The 15567-nt window shown below is 36.4% G+C and overlaps 1 protein-coding gene across 8 annotated transcripts in view; it reads left to right on the plus strand.

Annotated features, from left to right (window-relative positions):
• cobl (cordon-bleu WH2 repeat protein) overlaps positions 1-15567 on the plus strand; it is a 129283-nt gene that overhangs the window by 39107 nt on the left and 74609 nt on the right. For 5 of the 8 annotated variants that reach the window (XM_082150240.1, XM_082150243.1, XM_082150242.1 and 2 more), the window contains 5 exons: positions 3719-3929; positions 8314-8542; positions 9632-9676; positions 11085-11170; positions 11482-11559. In XM_082150240.1, the coding sequence (XP_082006366.1) occupies positions 3719-3929; positions 8314-8542; positions 9632-9676; positions 11085-11170; positions 11482-11559 (649 nt within the window). The remainder of the gene's footprint in view (positions 1-3718; positions 3930-8313; positions 8543-9631; positions 9677-11084; positions 11171-11481; positions 11560-15567) is intronic. The other 3 variants (XM_082150245.1, XM_082150246.1, XM_082150247.1) reach the window with 3 other exon arrangements.

Genomic DNA, 15567 nt, shown 5'->3' on the forward strand with positions numbered 1-15567 from the left:
AAACTCTTATAGAAAAGATGTAAGTCTGCTGTATATATACCTCCTGATGCTAAATGAGTTGATTATCTGAATGAGCTCTTCCTGTGTTAATTAGGATAACTATCTGAACGTGCTCCTCCCAAACTTTGTTAATATCATTTAATTACTTGGTGAAACAAAGCTCTGGAATTTAAAGATAATAAGGAATTTAAAGTCCTAAATATCTTAAAATGATCCAAGAAAAGTATTAATTATCATATTGAGAGGTTTTAAATACCAGGAATCGGGATCTGGCTTAATGTGAATAATAAACTTCACAAGGTGATGATTCAATTGTGAGCGCTGCATGTTTCTAAGTAGGACTGGGTATCGAGTTCGATACTTTTTAGGCACCGACGGAATTGCCTCGATACCATCGAGTATCAAAAAAATGTCTTGTCATTCCGTACCAAATTTCGATACCTGAGGGGTTAATCTTGTCAACGTCAGTGAAACAATAAGCATGCAGCATGTATGATGTGCCGAAATCAAGTGCTGGCTGTGGCGAGGCATCACCGCAATGGATGCAATGAATTGCGCAGACAAGCACCGCGTGCATCACACGTGTTGTGTAGTAAAGGGAACCGCGCGGGCCATTCATTGACCCAGAACATCCAGGATTCATATTTAAATAGTCCCTTTGCGGTTTAATATTCTCACTTTGACAACATTTCATTTGAGAGAAACTATCATCACATCACAGAAGAAGGTCTAGACGGCACCCCGTCGAAATAAAAGAATGAAAACCCGTCAAAATAAATATGAATTCAATTAATTAGATATGTTTTAGGAATCCAGAAGAATTTTAACGGGAAAAACGGAATTAACTCACATTAAACTAGGCATCTTGTAAAGTGTGCTTATCCTTAAGGTTAGCTGCATTAACAGTTTAGCTTTCTTGTTTTTTTTCCCGTCTTCACATTAATGTTACAGCCTCTGCTATAACATTATCTGTTCATAAAATTGGTATTGAAAAAAGTATCGTTCAGTTAACCGGTCTTGAAGTCATGGTATCGGTATCGATATTGACATTTTTTTAACGATACCCAGCCCAATTTCTAAGTAAAAACGTTTTTAAAAAGACGTTTGTATGCTAATGTAATGTCTAAAAATCAAAACAATTAGGGTAATCATATTTTAAAATAATTAAAATAAATAAATACAATCTTTTATAATTTATGCCATTCTGTTGTGCTGTTAGCCTCCTGTGTTAACATCCCTTAATTTAAAAAGATTTTTACTGTTGTCTTGTACTAGTCAAGAGATTTTCGTTTTAGTTTTGTTGCACTTGGCTGAACTTTCACAAAGCTACCTGTGCTTTGAGTGTAAATCCCTCACTCTTGTCTTTGACTGTATCATTATGGACATTTTACCCTTGGCTTGATTTAATTAAACATATTGAGAGTATGGCTTGCATTTGATAGCACATTGATTCTTTAAAGACAAAACAATAGACCAGTACAATTATTTATTTTTTTACAAATTTTTTACAGGGTGTGTTCACAAAAGACAGTGGTTTCCTCAACTCTGTAAATAATGTCTTCTGGGTTTTTGTGGCTAACTCTACTGCTGTGAAGATTCTGCTGGTGAACATTAGGATCTTCTTTCAAAAACATAGAAAATCTTACTGACCCCAAACGTTTAAACGGTAGTGAGCATTGAGAGAATATGAAAGGACCAAAATATCATAGAGACTTGAAAGTGGCTTCTTCTGGCATGTCTATTTATTACTTGTTCAGTTGCTGCTGAATTTCAATCATTGTGAAATATTTTTGTAAAGTAGATATAATAAAAAAGTAATAAAGATAATGAAAGGAGGATGGGTGCATCATTGTTTACTATGTGGTAAAACATTTCCATGTTGATGAGTAAGTGTCATAAGAATAGACATTTATAGTCAGATGAATCATTCAGCTAATCTGAGCAACATAATGATTATATTCCAACATATTGAACTTTGTGTGAAAATTTGGACATGCACTCACATAAAGTAAAGGTAGTTTAATGGTTTAAAATCAGTTCTCAGCAATGCAGGGTTGAGAGGTGGCGCCCCGACATATCTCGCGAGAATCACAACTTGCTTTACGGAACTACGTCACATATATCAACAACATATGAAGCAGCCTCTATGGAAGACACTAGCATGCATTTCAGACGTAAATCATGGCAGAGTCGACGAAGAAAGCAAAGAAAGCGCGGTCGGAAAAGCGCAGAGATGGCTCTGCGTGAGTGGAATTTACGACAGTCACGTTAAATACAAGTACTCCACAGCGACTCTAGGGGTCGCTGTTGGAGAAAAACGGAAACTGCATAGTGTGCCTTTAAGCAGCTACAGCTTGAATGGAGAAATACTAAAATCTCCTAAATTGTTAGTGAAAGTTTTGTTTAAAAAGTGTGTCAGATTACCAAAAAATCTGTGGTATCATAACATTAGTAATTAAGCAATAAAATTAGTGCTATCAATAACATTTGCTTCTTTATCCTAAATAAGACTAAAACTTTTTTTGAGGATAGCTAATGTGGTTGTGGGTTTTAGAGCACAGAAATGTTATGTTGTGCAACATAGATACAATATTTTTTAAGAATCTTTACGCAGCTCTCCAATTAAAGCCACAGTGTGGATCACATCAAATAACATCAAATGTCATTTGGTTCTCATTTGTCTTGTGACCAAACGTTACATATTTGATTTGAGAAAAACTCTACACGTTGCCTGAATTGTGTTTTGAGAGTGAATAATGATCTTTTGGAATAAATTTAGAAGACTGAAGTGCTATGAACTACTTTTATAATGCTTTTTATTTATTTATTTCCCTCCTTTTTTAGAGCTCTCGTCAATATGAATGTCGCTGTAAGGAATATAAATAAACTTTTTACTTTTGTGTTCAAGAGAGACATGAACATTTTGTACTAGTTTAAAAGGGCCAGATTTACTAAACAGGGTAGATTAGCTTGAGAGCGCAATTCCAAAAAAGCGCGGATGAGAGTGGAAAGTTCTGCGCGTGATCTACTGACAAGGTGCAAATTAAAGAACACAGATGCAGCCAGATCATTTCCATAATGACCAGCACAAACTACTGTACAAGAGCAGTGCAAATTAGCATCTGGTTTAAGACATGCTTTTTTTGGGCAGTAAATAATGGTGCAAATACCAGTAATTGACTAGTGCAAACCATAGTAAATCACCTTGCATGAATCATCTAAATACTCTCTTTCCCATAAATTGAAATCTGAAAAGGAAACTCCTACAAATGCATATGCAGTACAATAACTGTTTTCTTCAATGATTGAATTATGTATTGAATTAAGTATCTTGATTTATGCATTTTCTTCTGAGACTAAATAGTAGTAATGACATGGAATTTAAACCAACAATTGTGTTCAATATCTGTTAGTGTTTGAAAACTTTTCCAATGCCTAAAAACTTTTCCCAAAACCTTTAACAATGCCTTGATAGCAATTTTTGGTAGATGCGGGTTGGATTTCTGACAATTGGTTAGTGAAGCGAAACTTTTAAGACAAGCATTCATGTAGCAATTTGCTGCTTTACGTAACACCTGTAATTCAAGCTGACTCTCTCTCCCTCTCTCTCTCCATCATCCTATCACAGGCCTGTCTGCATCACATGATGTAATTACAAGTCTTAACCATCAAGTAACTCTATATTTCTCTGTCCTTATGTCTCCTCTTGTCTCTTCAGAAAAGCTCTAATGGATTTGTTGGTGGATCTATGCAGTCAGTACCATCTGAATCCAGCATATCACACTCTGGAGCTGCTGTCACCCGATGCTCAGCACGTCAATTTTAAGCCCAACGCCCTGCTGGGCGCTCTGGACGTCTCCTGTGCCCTGATCAAAGAACGAGTGCTGGAGGACAAGGTGATCCGGAAACCTCCACCCAAAGTGCCAGAGGTGAGAATCTGAAACAGTGTGTTATGGAGGTTTCTGGTGATAATGTCTGAACTTTTGAAGATCTTTAAATTATAGACAGGCAGCAGCAGCTGTGATAACATTTTTCCTAAACTGGAATGCACTACTACTAACAAGACATCACTCCTGTAGACAAACTTTGTAAAATAATTTAGTTTGCAGGTCAGTGGTGGGCATATGTCACACTACACTCTACTTCTCATTCAATTGCATCAGCCATATTGAATGGTCTCATTGCACAAGCAAGTGTTGTCTTCATTGCAGTACTTTTTAGGGTCAATAAGATCCCAAGTGGTCAACAGCACGGAACTACAGTGTCACATGAAATGCTAAACCTAAAACTGTATTAAACATTTTATAATTCTTGTATAGTTATTATGCATGTGGTTTTTATGATCACCTTTTAAATGAGCAAATACTTAGAATATTTGCACCAGAAGACTATTTAAGTGAACTAAAAAAAACTGAAAATATGATTACAAATACTGAAAAGATTTAAATATAAATTATTTTAAAAAAATGTCCATGCTGATTGTCTGCTACTCATATTCACACATTGTGTTTGTCTTTTAAACAGCTATTTTACTGTAAACATTTTATTCTTGTACTAATGTTGTTAAATGGTGACATCTTGCTCTGACTAAATGCATCAGGAGGGTCGTGTGATCATAAAAAGGGTTCGGGCAAAGGTACAGTGAGTCTTTCACAGAATCTGCTCTGAGTGTGCATTCTCTCTCTCTTTCTCGAGTGTCCATTTCTCCTCCCCCTAATGTGTGAATATTTGATGAGAGTCTTACCTTTAGTTACCATGCATTATTTCTTTCTCAGCTGGGCTGACTGGGCTCTCTCTTGCTCTCTCTCCCTCGTGTCTGACCTCTGGGCAGAGTTAGAGGCTCTGACCTCTGCTTCTGCTAGATCAACAGTGCAAACAGTGGACACAATACATAAGTATAGATGCTTATAGAAATGGAATGGTAACGCTGTTTCTTTTTAGTGTTTGTAAGGATAACAAACAGACCACATGGCCAGCTCAGAAATATTTGACTATAGTAGAGATGGGTCCGGATGGTTTACCCTTTTGTTAAAGTAAGTTGACAAAGTGAGCAGGATGTTATAAGTGTTAAACTGGCTCATCACACTAAACCCCTTTCTCAGTCAAAGCTTAACCGCTATATTGCAAAGTTAGAACAACTTTAAACCTTTAACATTATCATTAAAATCACATTTACATTAATTCAATTTATTATTTTTTTTTTTTTTTTTTTTTACACCGAAAAAGTTTTAGGGTCTGTTCACATTTGGTAGGTTTGGTTAGCTTAAAAAGAACTCTGGTGTGGTTCATTTGAAAAAGTGTGAACGCTTCCATCTGAACCTTGGTCTGCTTCCAAACAAACTCTGGTGTCATTCGACTAAAATATGAATGCAACACAGCCCATAGAAACCTAAACAGACCAACAACAAGACGTGTGCGACCCTAAAAAGGACAGAGAATGCTTAAGCGTTCCTGGTTCTTCTCGACGTATGAGATATAGTATGTTGCCCATTACAGTTTGTTACTGGCATCGGAACCACCATATCCTTGCAGCAGATTTTCATTTTGCATGTAACAAAGGAATTACTGGTGCTGGAAAAAATAACAGTAAATGTACACACATACAACAAGCGCATATAGCCCAGCACACAGCGTTGTTTTGGAAACATCATAAAAGCATTTTTTTTAATGTTTTTTATCTTTAGGTTTTAGTTTGAACATTAAGTGAACCAGAACTAAACGTTTCATTTTCTTTTTTGATCTGGACCAAAAGTGCCAAGAGAACTGAACTAAAAGTTTGAACACACCCTTAAAAATACTGTAGCAGGGCCTGAATTGTCTAATGTTTTTTTTCTTACTTTTTTTTACATTTATTTTTTATTACATTTATCTCACCTAAATATTTGCTCATTCATTGTATTTGTGTTTTTACAATGGGGTAACTTTGTTGCTCAAGAGTTTACATAACACAAAGTAAAAATAAAATAAAAAATGAAATAAAGAGAAATAAAGAGAAATTTTTTTTGACTAGGTCTAACACTAGTATTCAGTACAGAAATACTACAGAAACTGAATAAAGTAATCAAATGTAAAATAACAGTGGATAGTCTTTTAGTCCTATGCAAATTAAATACATATGCTATTAATACAATTAAAGCTATCTTTTGTATGGATCCATTATGCTGTTACACATGCTTTTATTTAAGACCTAACTGACTGTTTATGAGGATACTCGCCAAGACCAGAATTTTGTCATCATTTTGTGTTTTTGACCATTTAAGCGCTATAATCTGTGAAAAAGAACTCAATTTTGTTACTCGTGAGCTGTTTGTGAGGTGGCTTTTTGTATGTGCGCAGAGAAAACCATCTCTCAGAGAGCACGCGAGTACTGAATAGTTCAAATCGATTCAATGTTTAAATTGGTAAGACTTAAAAAGACGATGCAACTCTGGCCCGATTGTGCAAGTGACAATTCCGTCAATTGTCCTGATTGAATCTCGCCACTTGTAACACGCTTGACACTTGCCTTGTGCAGATGCAATGTGAATGATGTTTAGCAAATTTTGAGAGAGAGAGAGAGAGAGAGAGAGAGAGAAGACGCAGTACCTCTGAATCATGTGGTTTGTGAAATTACGCCTCGCACTCGCAGAAAGTTTTAAATGACTGATTTGATCTTATAATCTAGATTAAATTACTCATACAACCTACATGCTGAAGTGAATAAATGTTTGTGGGTGGTTCCCGCATTATAAGAGTGAGACCTGCAGGAATGATATAAATTATGCGTAATACCTGCAATCCCGCACCCCAATTTGAGTCATGTTTAGAAAATATTAAAATCATTGATGTGCATAGTTACATTTACATTACATTTAAATTTTACTTGTTACATTTTAATTTTGGGAGAACAATGAGACAAATAGGTTCTTAAATTTAGCTTGTCGATACATTTTCATCAAACAATAACTGACAGGCCCCCAATTGAAGACCTGTGATTTAAGCTATTTGTTGCCAAGGCAAACAGTTAAATACAGTATACAGTTTACTGTTCAATTATACACTAATATTTAACTGGAGAAGTGTTCCAGAGAGTCATGATATTCAGCGTATTTATTTATCTGTCGGTTGCAATTTAAAAACATATAGTCTTTTATAATGTTATAGTGCAAACCATCTACTTTACTCTTGTCTAAATACTGCACACGTTGTCTCACATACGTATGTCTGAGGACTTGTGACGAAGTTAAAGTAAGTTAAAAATTTTGTTGAAGTGGAATTACACTGATTAAAATGTGAAACAAAACAGAATAAGAGTTGCGTACTGTTTCGTGACACCTCAGTCTGGTGTGTTCTTTTTTGTCTGCATGGTAATGAACAGGAAGTGTCTACTGTGCTAACCTTGATTAACAGTTCGATGAAATTTAGCTGCCTCTGTGATAAAGTTGTTTGGATGTTTATGGGCTATATTAGTATTTGCATATTGCACAATTGTGAATTATTGGTGTTCGATTGAACTTATAATTCAGATCTCGGAAGAAGATTTTTTCTATGCATTGAGGTTGGTGTGACACTTCCTCTACAAGGCACTGCAAACAAGTGCGTACAGTCTAATTTAGCCCACTGCCTCATGTGAAACTTCAGAGATCTGTGCTGCATCTTATCTTATCTTGATCATGCAAATGATAATAGCCACAGGAGTACGTTTTCTACACCTACATCTACAGGAAGAGAGTTTTTGAATGTTATGTACCATGCTGGTTTAGAATTTTCAGTTCCCTTCCATTAAAACAATTTTCTCGATTAAATACAACATAGCTGCTGTTGACGTGCACTGTTATGTTGTGGCTGGCTGCTTTTAAAAATTTTTTTATAAATGCGATTCCAGCTTAATTGCTGTGGTAATTGACAGCATAAAGCTAAAGTTGTATTTAACTTCTTTAATATTCCCTTCTAAGGCAAATAATTGCATTTTTCTTTTTTATAATATAAGCTATTTAAATGGATAGTTCAACCAAAAATGAAAATTCTGTCACTATTTACTAACCCTCGTGTCATTCCAAACCCTTTTGCATTACTTTCTCCTGCGGAAAATAAAAGAAGATATTTTGAAGAATTATGGTATCCAAACAGTTTTGCTTGACCATTAACTGCCATTGTATGGTCAAAAAAATTTACAGAAAAAAGAAAGTGATACTGGTTTGGCATGACATAAGGGTGAGTAAATTATGACAGATTTTTCTTTTTCTTTGCTGAACTATCCCTTTAATACATAATTACTCTCTAAACGAACCTCTCATTATTCACATGTATGTTTCTCTTTCTTTTAACACATAGAAAACGGTGCGTTTGGTAGTGAACTATCACCACAGTCAGAAGGCCGTGGTTCGAGTAAATCCATTGGTCCCCCTGCATTCCCTGGTGCCTGTGATCTGTCAGAAATGCGAGTTTGACCCTGCCCATGTCTTGCTGTTCAGAGACAATGTCAGCCACCAACAACTGGATTTGGACAAGTCCCTGAGCGAGCTGGGTATCAGGGAACTCTATGTCCTGGATCAGATGCTAGGTATGGGATAAAAAAGTCAGGACACCACATATGGTCACATGGCCCTGTTTACACTTGGTATTGGTCGATGGGGTCACAATTAGACAAAGGAAAATCATTCCTGTTTACACCTGGTGTTTTAATCTGTCTCTTGTCAACTTTCGACCTCTTCGGTCCTGATTTCTTCGAGGGGAGGAGTCTATGGATGGGTAAATGTATGGCCTTTTTTAGATCTTTCGATTTAATGGACGAACTAAGCTCAAAACACAAAGTTTAAATCCCGCATGGCTAGCGCGTTCTTCCCGTAATGTTTACAGATTAGATCAGCATGCGGAAAGTAGGTGGTATTTTGTGGCTGTTCGACCACATGAGCATCTACACTACGAAAGGCATCCGGTCGAATGCGCTTTCGACTACCTCTGAAAGTGGTCGAAAGTGGACAAGCTCAAAATGTTTCAGGCCCCATTTAAACCTGTATTTAGCGTCGTCCACTTGTGATTGGATTGACAAAAACACTTCTTAATACCAGATGTAAACAGGGCATTAGATATGCTAAAATTAGTCAAGTTAGAATTAGTATCACAGTTTTAAACGATTAATTTTGTGGAAAACATGATGCAATTTTTTTTCTTTTGGATTCTTTGATGAATAAAAAAGTTCAAAATAACAGCATTTATTTGAAATAGAAATGTTTTTGTAACAATGTAAAGCAATACTCTCACTTCTGATAAATTGATTACATCCATGCTAAATAAAGTTTATATATAAATGTATATATTTTACATTTTTATTAAATAGATAGCGTGTTGGGTCGTACCTTAATGTCCAATGGAAAATCTGTGTCTTAAAAAAATTATAAAAACATACAGTTATGAAACCACTGGTTACAATTTGGTTGTTGATATTTCATTGGCAGATTCAACTCTTCCTGTTCAGACCCACTCTTAGATGTTTACACTTTAAGTATCTTTGTTGTGGCAGCATGAAAATTTAATCAGTTCTATTTTTACCTAACATCCTCATACAGCACTTAAAGGCTCTAATAGCCTAAAGATATATCTGTTCAATTTCAAATGGTTTCAAATGTTCTACTGGTTTGATTGTTTTCAGTTCTCCAGCCTAAAATGGCTTCGACCCCTGCCCTGAACTACTCAGGTACTGATGTACATAACTTTGGCTGAATAGTTGCCATAGTGCCTTTACAGTAAATGCAGTTAAACTGTGTTGAATGCGCTGAGTTTGCTTCCTGTCGCAGAACATTCTTGAGCCTTTTATGATTAAAATAACCTGGTCGATAGAAATAAACAAGATATGCAGTGCCAATGTTTTTGTATTCATCTTTTATGCTTATTGTTACTGTCATGCTTATGTTCTCAATGCATTTATGTTGTATTCAGAAAACCTGTTACTTTCCCTGCTGATTCTTCTGTAGGTTTTGTTAGTGTGTGTTCTGTGTTAGTGTTCCTTCATCTAAATTAGTTGAAGTGGAGGCTTTGCAGAAGTGTAGCGCCATCTATTGTCAGAATTTTGTACTGCTTTTAGTGCATTGCAGCTTAAAACATCCTGTTCCATTTAATACTGTATACATGTTTAATAGTTGTTAAGTAACTACAATATCTGAATTGTACTGTCTCATACATGCCACGATGTTGGACATTGCGTGAAGTGTTTAGGTGTCTTGAGATGCACGATGGGAAAACATTATTACAGTGCTTGCAAGTCAGCACTTAACATGCACCATTTTACTTAGTGTGAGGGTGTTTGGATTATTCCGATGATAAGTGTGCTATTTATTTTTGGTTTACACTACCATTCTAATGTTTGGTGTTGGTAAGAATTTTTTTGTGTTTTTGAAAGAAGCCTTTTATGCTTACCAAGTCTGCTTATATTTAAAATTTTAATTTATTCCCATTAAGGCAAAGCTGAATTTTAAGCAGCCATTACTCCAGTTTTGAGTGTCATATGATTTTTGGCACTCAAGAAACATTTCTTATTATTATTAGTGTTGCAAACAGTTGTGGAGCTTAATATTATGCTTAAAACCATGATATGTTTTTTACTAAGGATTCTTTTGATGAATAGACAGTTCAAAAGAACAGCATTTATTTGAAATATAAATCTTGTATAACACTATAAATGTCTCTTTTGAAATGCATCCTTGCTGAATAAAAGCGTTAATGTATTTAAAAAAAATTAAAAATAAAATAATAATTCTTACTTACCCCAAACTTTTGAATGCTAGTTTATATAAAATATAAGATTAAAGTTTGAAAGTCATTACAATAGCTGAGTGGCTTTGATGTGTCATTTCATTTGCAAAGAACCAAAGCCTAAGTCCTAAATTACTTAAAACTTTAACGCTACTGTTTTGCTGACGTGCAAGCACTAGTAATTATTCTGCATATGCTAATCTTGTATCTACCATAACCCATTATTCTCATTAGCTAGCTCAAAATTAACCACTTAAATTTAACAAAAAGTAGCATTGTTGACTCAATTCTTGATTATTCTTGAATAGTAGCTCCTGTGTGTAAGATGCTGAACGAATGTGTTTCTCTTACAGCTGAATCTCTTCACTCCAGCAGTCTGAGTGGATCAGATAAAAAGGGTCTGCTGGGCTTCCTCAAGTTTAATCGCAGGAAATCAAAGGTAGAACACAGGCTCACCTGTGCACATACTTACACACACACATTCGGTCATTCATATTTTTGTCTGTTTAAACCTTGACAGTGCTGTATATGTTTGAAAGCTGCATGTCTATAGAAACCCAAAATTATCTAGACAAATAGCACCAAACACCTGAACCCATGGATATCATGATGGAGGAAACTAATACATATCGCAAAATATAGAGAAAATGAAATGCTTAATTGATATTGCAGTGTTTATATCCTGCCCTGCATGGTTTTCATGGATATTGTGAGTCTTCTTGCCATGCTAGTGTTACATTCCCATTTCAGACTGAAGATCAGTCCTCTGAGGACATGGACAGTCTTGATGATGATAGTGTTGTTGACAATGCAGACACTAACATTAATGTAAGTACTAACCCATGAACTCCAGTATCCCTTACTAATTTACTCTCATCTCTCTGTCTGTCAGTTTTCAAACTTTAACACAATTACTGTCTGAAGGTTAATTCTTCTACATCTTCTACATTTTTGTTCATTTGTTTTTTTCAGAGCAAATAGCATTTTTTGTGGTTCATTTGATTGGATATCAACTTTTATTGCATCAATGATTAATATATATTTTTTAATTATGAAAAAGAATAGTTCTGGATGCTGATTAGTCAATAATAAATATATAACATTAATGCATTTTTTAATAATACATTGTAATAACAACAATAACAAATAATAAAACAATATTAATGAACACTTGTCCTTAATATTTTTTAAATTCAATTTACAGAATAGTAATGGAATTTGTTTTAGAAATTCTACACTTGAAAAAATAATAGTTCTGCACCAGAACTTCTGGTCTGAATGCTGATTGGTTAGTATAAAATATAATAATAACAACAATAATAATTATATACTAAAACATACAATTATGATATAAGATAATAAATCTAAATTAATGAAAATGTGTGTCCTTAATTATTATAATTTTCAAATGTATCAAATGTATTTATTTTCAGGTATCACCACTAGGTGTCAGTATTCACTTGGGCAAACGTGTGATCTCCCGCTCACACTGAATTGACCTAGATGATACGGTTTTGATTTTCAACAAGATTTTCTTAAGTTTTCCTATTTTCCTATACTCACTATCACTGTTCAAAATACATTCAGATGGATAGATTTGCATTGAACCACTTTTATCTGAGCAAGACAAGATCTCAGAGTTCTTTGCTGGGACTTTTTTCTGCTTCTTGGATGACCCTTTTGTGGTATTATTTGAATGCACACACACACACACACACACACACACACACACACACACACACACACACACACACACACACACACACACACACACACACACACACACACACACACACACACACACACACACACACACACACACACACACACACACACAGACAGAGACAGTGTCGCAAACACACGTTTGTTGCACTGTATTAGTGAGGACATTGTATAGACACTTCCATTAATTTTATATCAGGTTAATGATATTTTGAATGACCTAACCTAACCCCTACCCTTAAACCTACACATCACAGAAACAGGTGCAAAACACTAGTAAAATGGCCTGTAAAATGTCTTCACTAGTAGGTTTGTATAAAATTTCACATTTGGCCCTCACAAGTAAACCCCCCAACAACCTATTATTGTTATATAAGCTAGTTATAAATACTACAGTCTAACCCCAACTGAAAACTGTATGCATTTACTGTAAATAATAATAATCATTTTATTTTTAATACCATTTTTACAAACGAGGACATCCCCAAAAGGAGGTTTAATTATATTCAGTTCACTTCTGGGTACAAATGTGTGTCCAATATAATGGATAAGTAGGTAAACTCATACACTTGATCTTCCAGAGATTTTATCCCCACAGTGCTCTGTACATCTTTTTCCTTTTCTCTGAGAAACACACTGTGTTTTTGACGACACTCAGACACACCCGGACATCCATAATTAATCATTAATATGCCAGTTATTTTATTTCGATCACCATATTTTATGAAGGGCTCTTCCCTGCTCTCGATGCTCCCCCTTGTAATTACACCAGTTCAGGTGCACACTATTTACAATATTACAGACAGTGCCAAGAGCCATTTTCAACACGTCACAGTAACTGATTTCCGATTATACAACCCACTAATAGCCATTCCCACTTTGAACATTCCGTTCTAAGGGCAGAGAAGGGTGAAAAAAAAAAAGTTAGAGAGAACGCCAAACTTTTACTGGGAGGTTGTGGTGTCTAATGAAAGCATGTGGCCATGACAGGAGAGCTGTGATTATTTTGTCTCTGTGCTTTTTCCATGTGTTTGTTTGTGTTGGTGTGTGTATTTGTCCCTAGTGTTATGTATAGTTTAGATCATATGTCTGTTTGTTAGTCTTTCTTCTCAAGTCAAGCTGTAAGACGGCATACCTCTCTCTCTCTCTCTCTCTCTCTCTCTCTCTCTCTCTCTCTCTCTCTCTCTCTCTCTCTCTCTCTCTCTCTCTCTCTCTCTCTCTCTCTCTCGTTCCAACCAACAGCTGAGCACTCACTCAAACACCCATGTAAGGTTCTAGAAGATCCAGTCTCGTTCCTCAGTTTTTGCCAGATCTCTCTGCTCTCTCTTAAAGGAACATCCCCTCTGTCATTTTCACACCCTCAGTGTATGTATGTTAATGCATATCCCTGCTTTTCTACTTTTGTTTGTAAGGTGAAGAGTGTAATTTGTGACATTTAGCAGCAACAAACCAAATTGCAAAAATAATGTTTGCTTTCAAACAGATTTCCCAGACATTTTTTACCACCCTTTCCTGTCCAAAATTGTTTGACTAAACAGGTAGTCACACCTCAATCTCACGCCGTTGATTTAGCCAGTAGTTGAATGTTGTACCACTCAAATAAACAAAAAATCTTGTGAAAGAAGCACGGTGTTAAACCACCTTCAGGAGTGGAAGAATGGCTTTCTTGTAGCTGTCTCTGCCAGGTTGGACAAACTTCTGAAATTAAATCGCAATGATATGGAAATAGCGATGTACTATATCTTCTGCATTAAGTATATGGAGAGTGTAATGGATTATTGGGAAAAAAAGTGCGGTGTTACCTTGAGCGTGTAGTAAATCCACCAGAGAAACGTTTGACTCAGAATGAATGAAGAAATAGACACAATAGACACTTTTTAATAAACACAAAGGGCAATAACATTACACATCACACATGAACATAACATTAAAGCAACACTAAAGATTTTTTTTTTAACTTAAAATAATGTTTCCAAAATCGTTTCAGTGGTTCATCAAGTCGTAACAGGGTAAAGGCACTTCTGCATTCGCTTTGCGGCCCTATATCTGCTATAACCGCACTATGCAAGTTTGCCAGATCGGGTAGCATTTCTGTAGTTCGAATGAGACATAAGAAACTACAAATTTAACTTGCTTTACGGCAAGTGTTACAATAGTCATTATTTTGTTTTTCTTCGTTTCTGATGTCGCAATACATCATACTTTCATAAAATCATGCAACATACTCTACCTTGTCTGTGGACATCGTTCATTCCAAAGCTGGATAAACAGCGAGTGTGCGTGCAACAGTAGGCTGTGGTAGGCTAAATTATTTACGACAGCGGTAATGGACAATACCAAATTCCAACCTGTAGGGGGACCAAAGAGGAAAAGTTCTTTGGTGTTGCTTTAATGTGGAACAAAGGACTGAGGAAAACTGAGATTTTAAATACACAAAGGGACTAATCTGTATAACTTGGAACAGGTGCATAACTCAAATCAGAAACCTTGGCAACTAACAATGACTGGGAACTCAGGCAAACCGGAACAGAACAAAACCAAATTGAAACACAATGAAACTAAACATAACCCATACATTACACCCCCTCCCAGAAGGCGTGTCCTCACGGTGGGGGGTGGGTTGTCCACCACATAGGAGACCATGGAGGGAGGAGCCAGAGAGGAGATGATAGAGGGAGGAGCCAGATGAAGACCCAGCAGCGAGCCATCCTGACAAAGGTCCACGGCAGAACCAATGAAGGGAGGAGCCACGGTAGAGCCAGGAAACCGCCCGACAGAGGTGGATCCAAGAGAGTTGGATCCATAGAGGTGGAGCTTATGAGACCGGGTGACACCGAAACGACCTTGAGGCCTAGGCAGAGCCACGGTGACAAGCGGCCGAGGTAGAGCCAGGGTGCCGGAGGGGAGAAGGAGCTTAACTGAGCTGGAGAGGTGGAGGAACGAGGCGCAGCCAAAGGCCCTGGCGGGACTCGGGACTCGGGACTCGCGAGCCCTATGCGCGAGCCTGATCAAGCAATACCACACAGCGCTAAGAGATCCAGACCAGTAAAGAAAGCATTTGAATTTCAAATGCTTTTTGAATTCGCCACAGCAGTAATAACATCGCTGCGAGAT

The sequence above is a fragment of the Leuciscus leuciscus genome, assembly GCF_965113295.1.
Source record: "Leuciscus leuciscus genome assembly, chromosome: 20".
Taxonomy (NCBI): domain Eukaryota; kingdom Metazoa; phylum Chordata; class Actinopteri; order Cypriniformes; family Leuciscidae; genus Leuciscus; species Leuciscus leuciscus.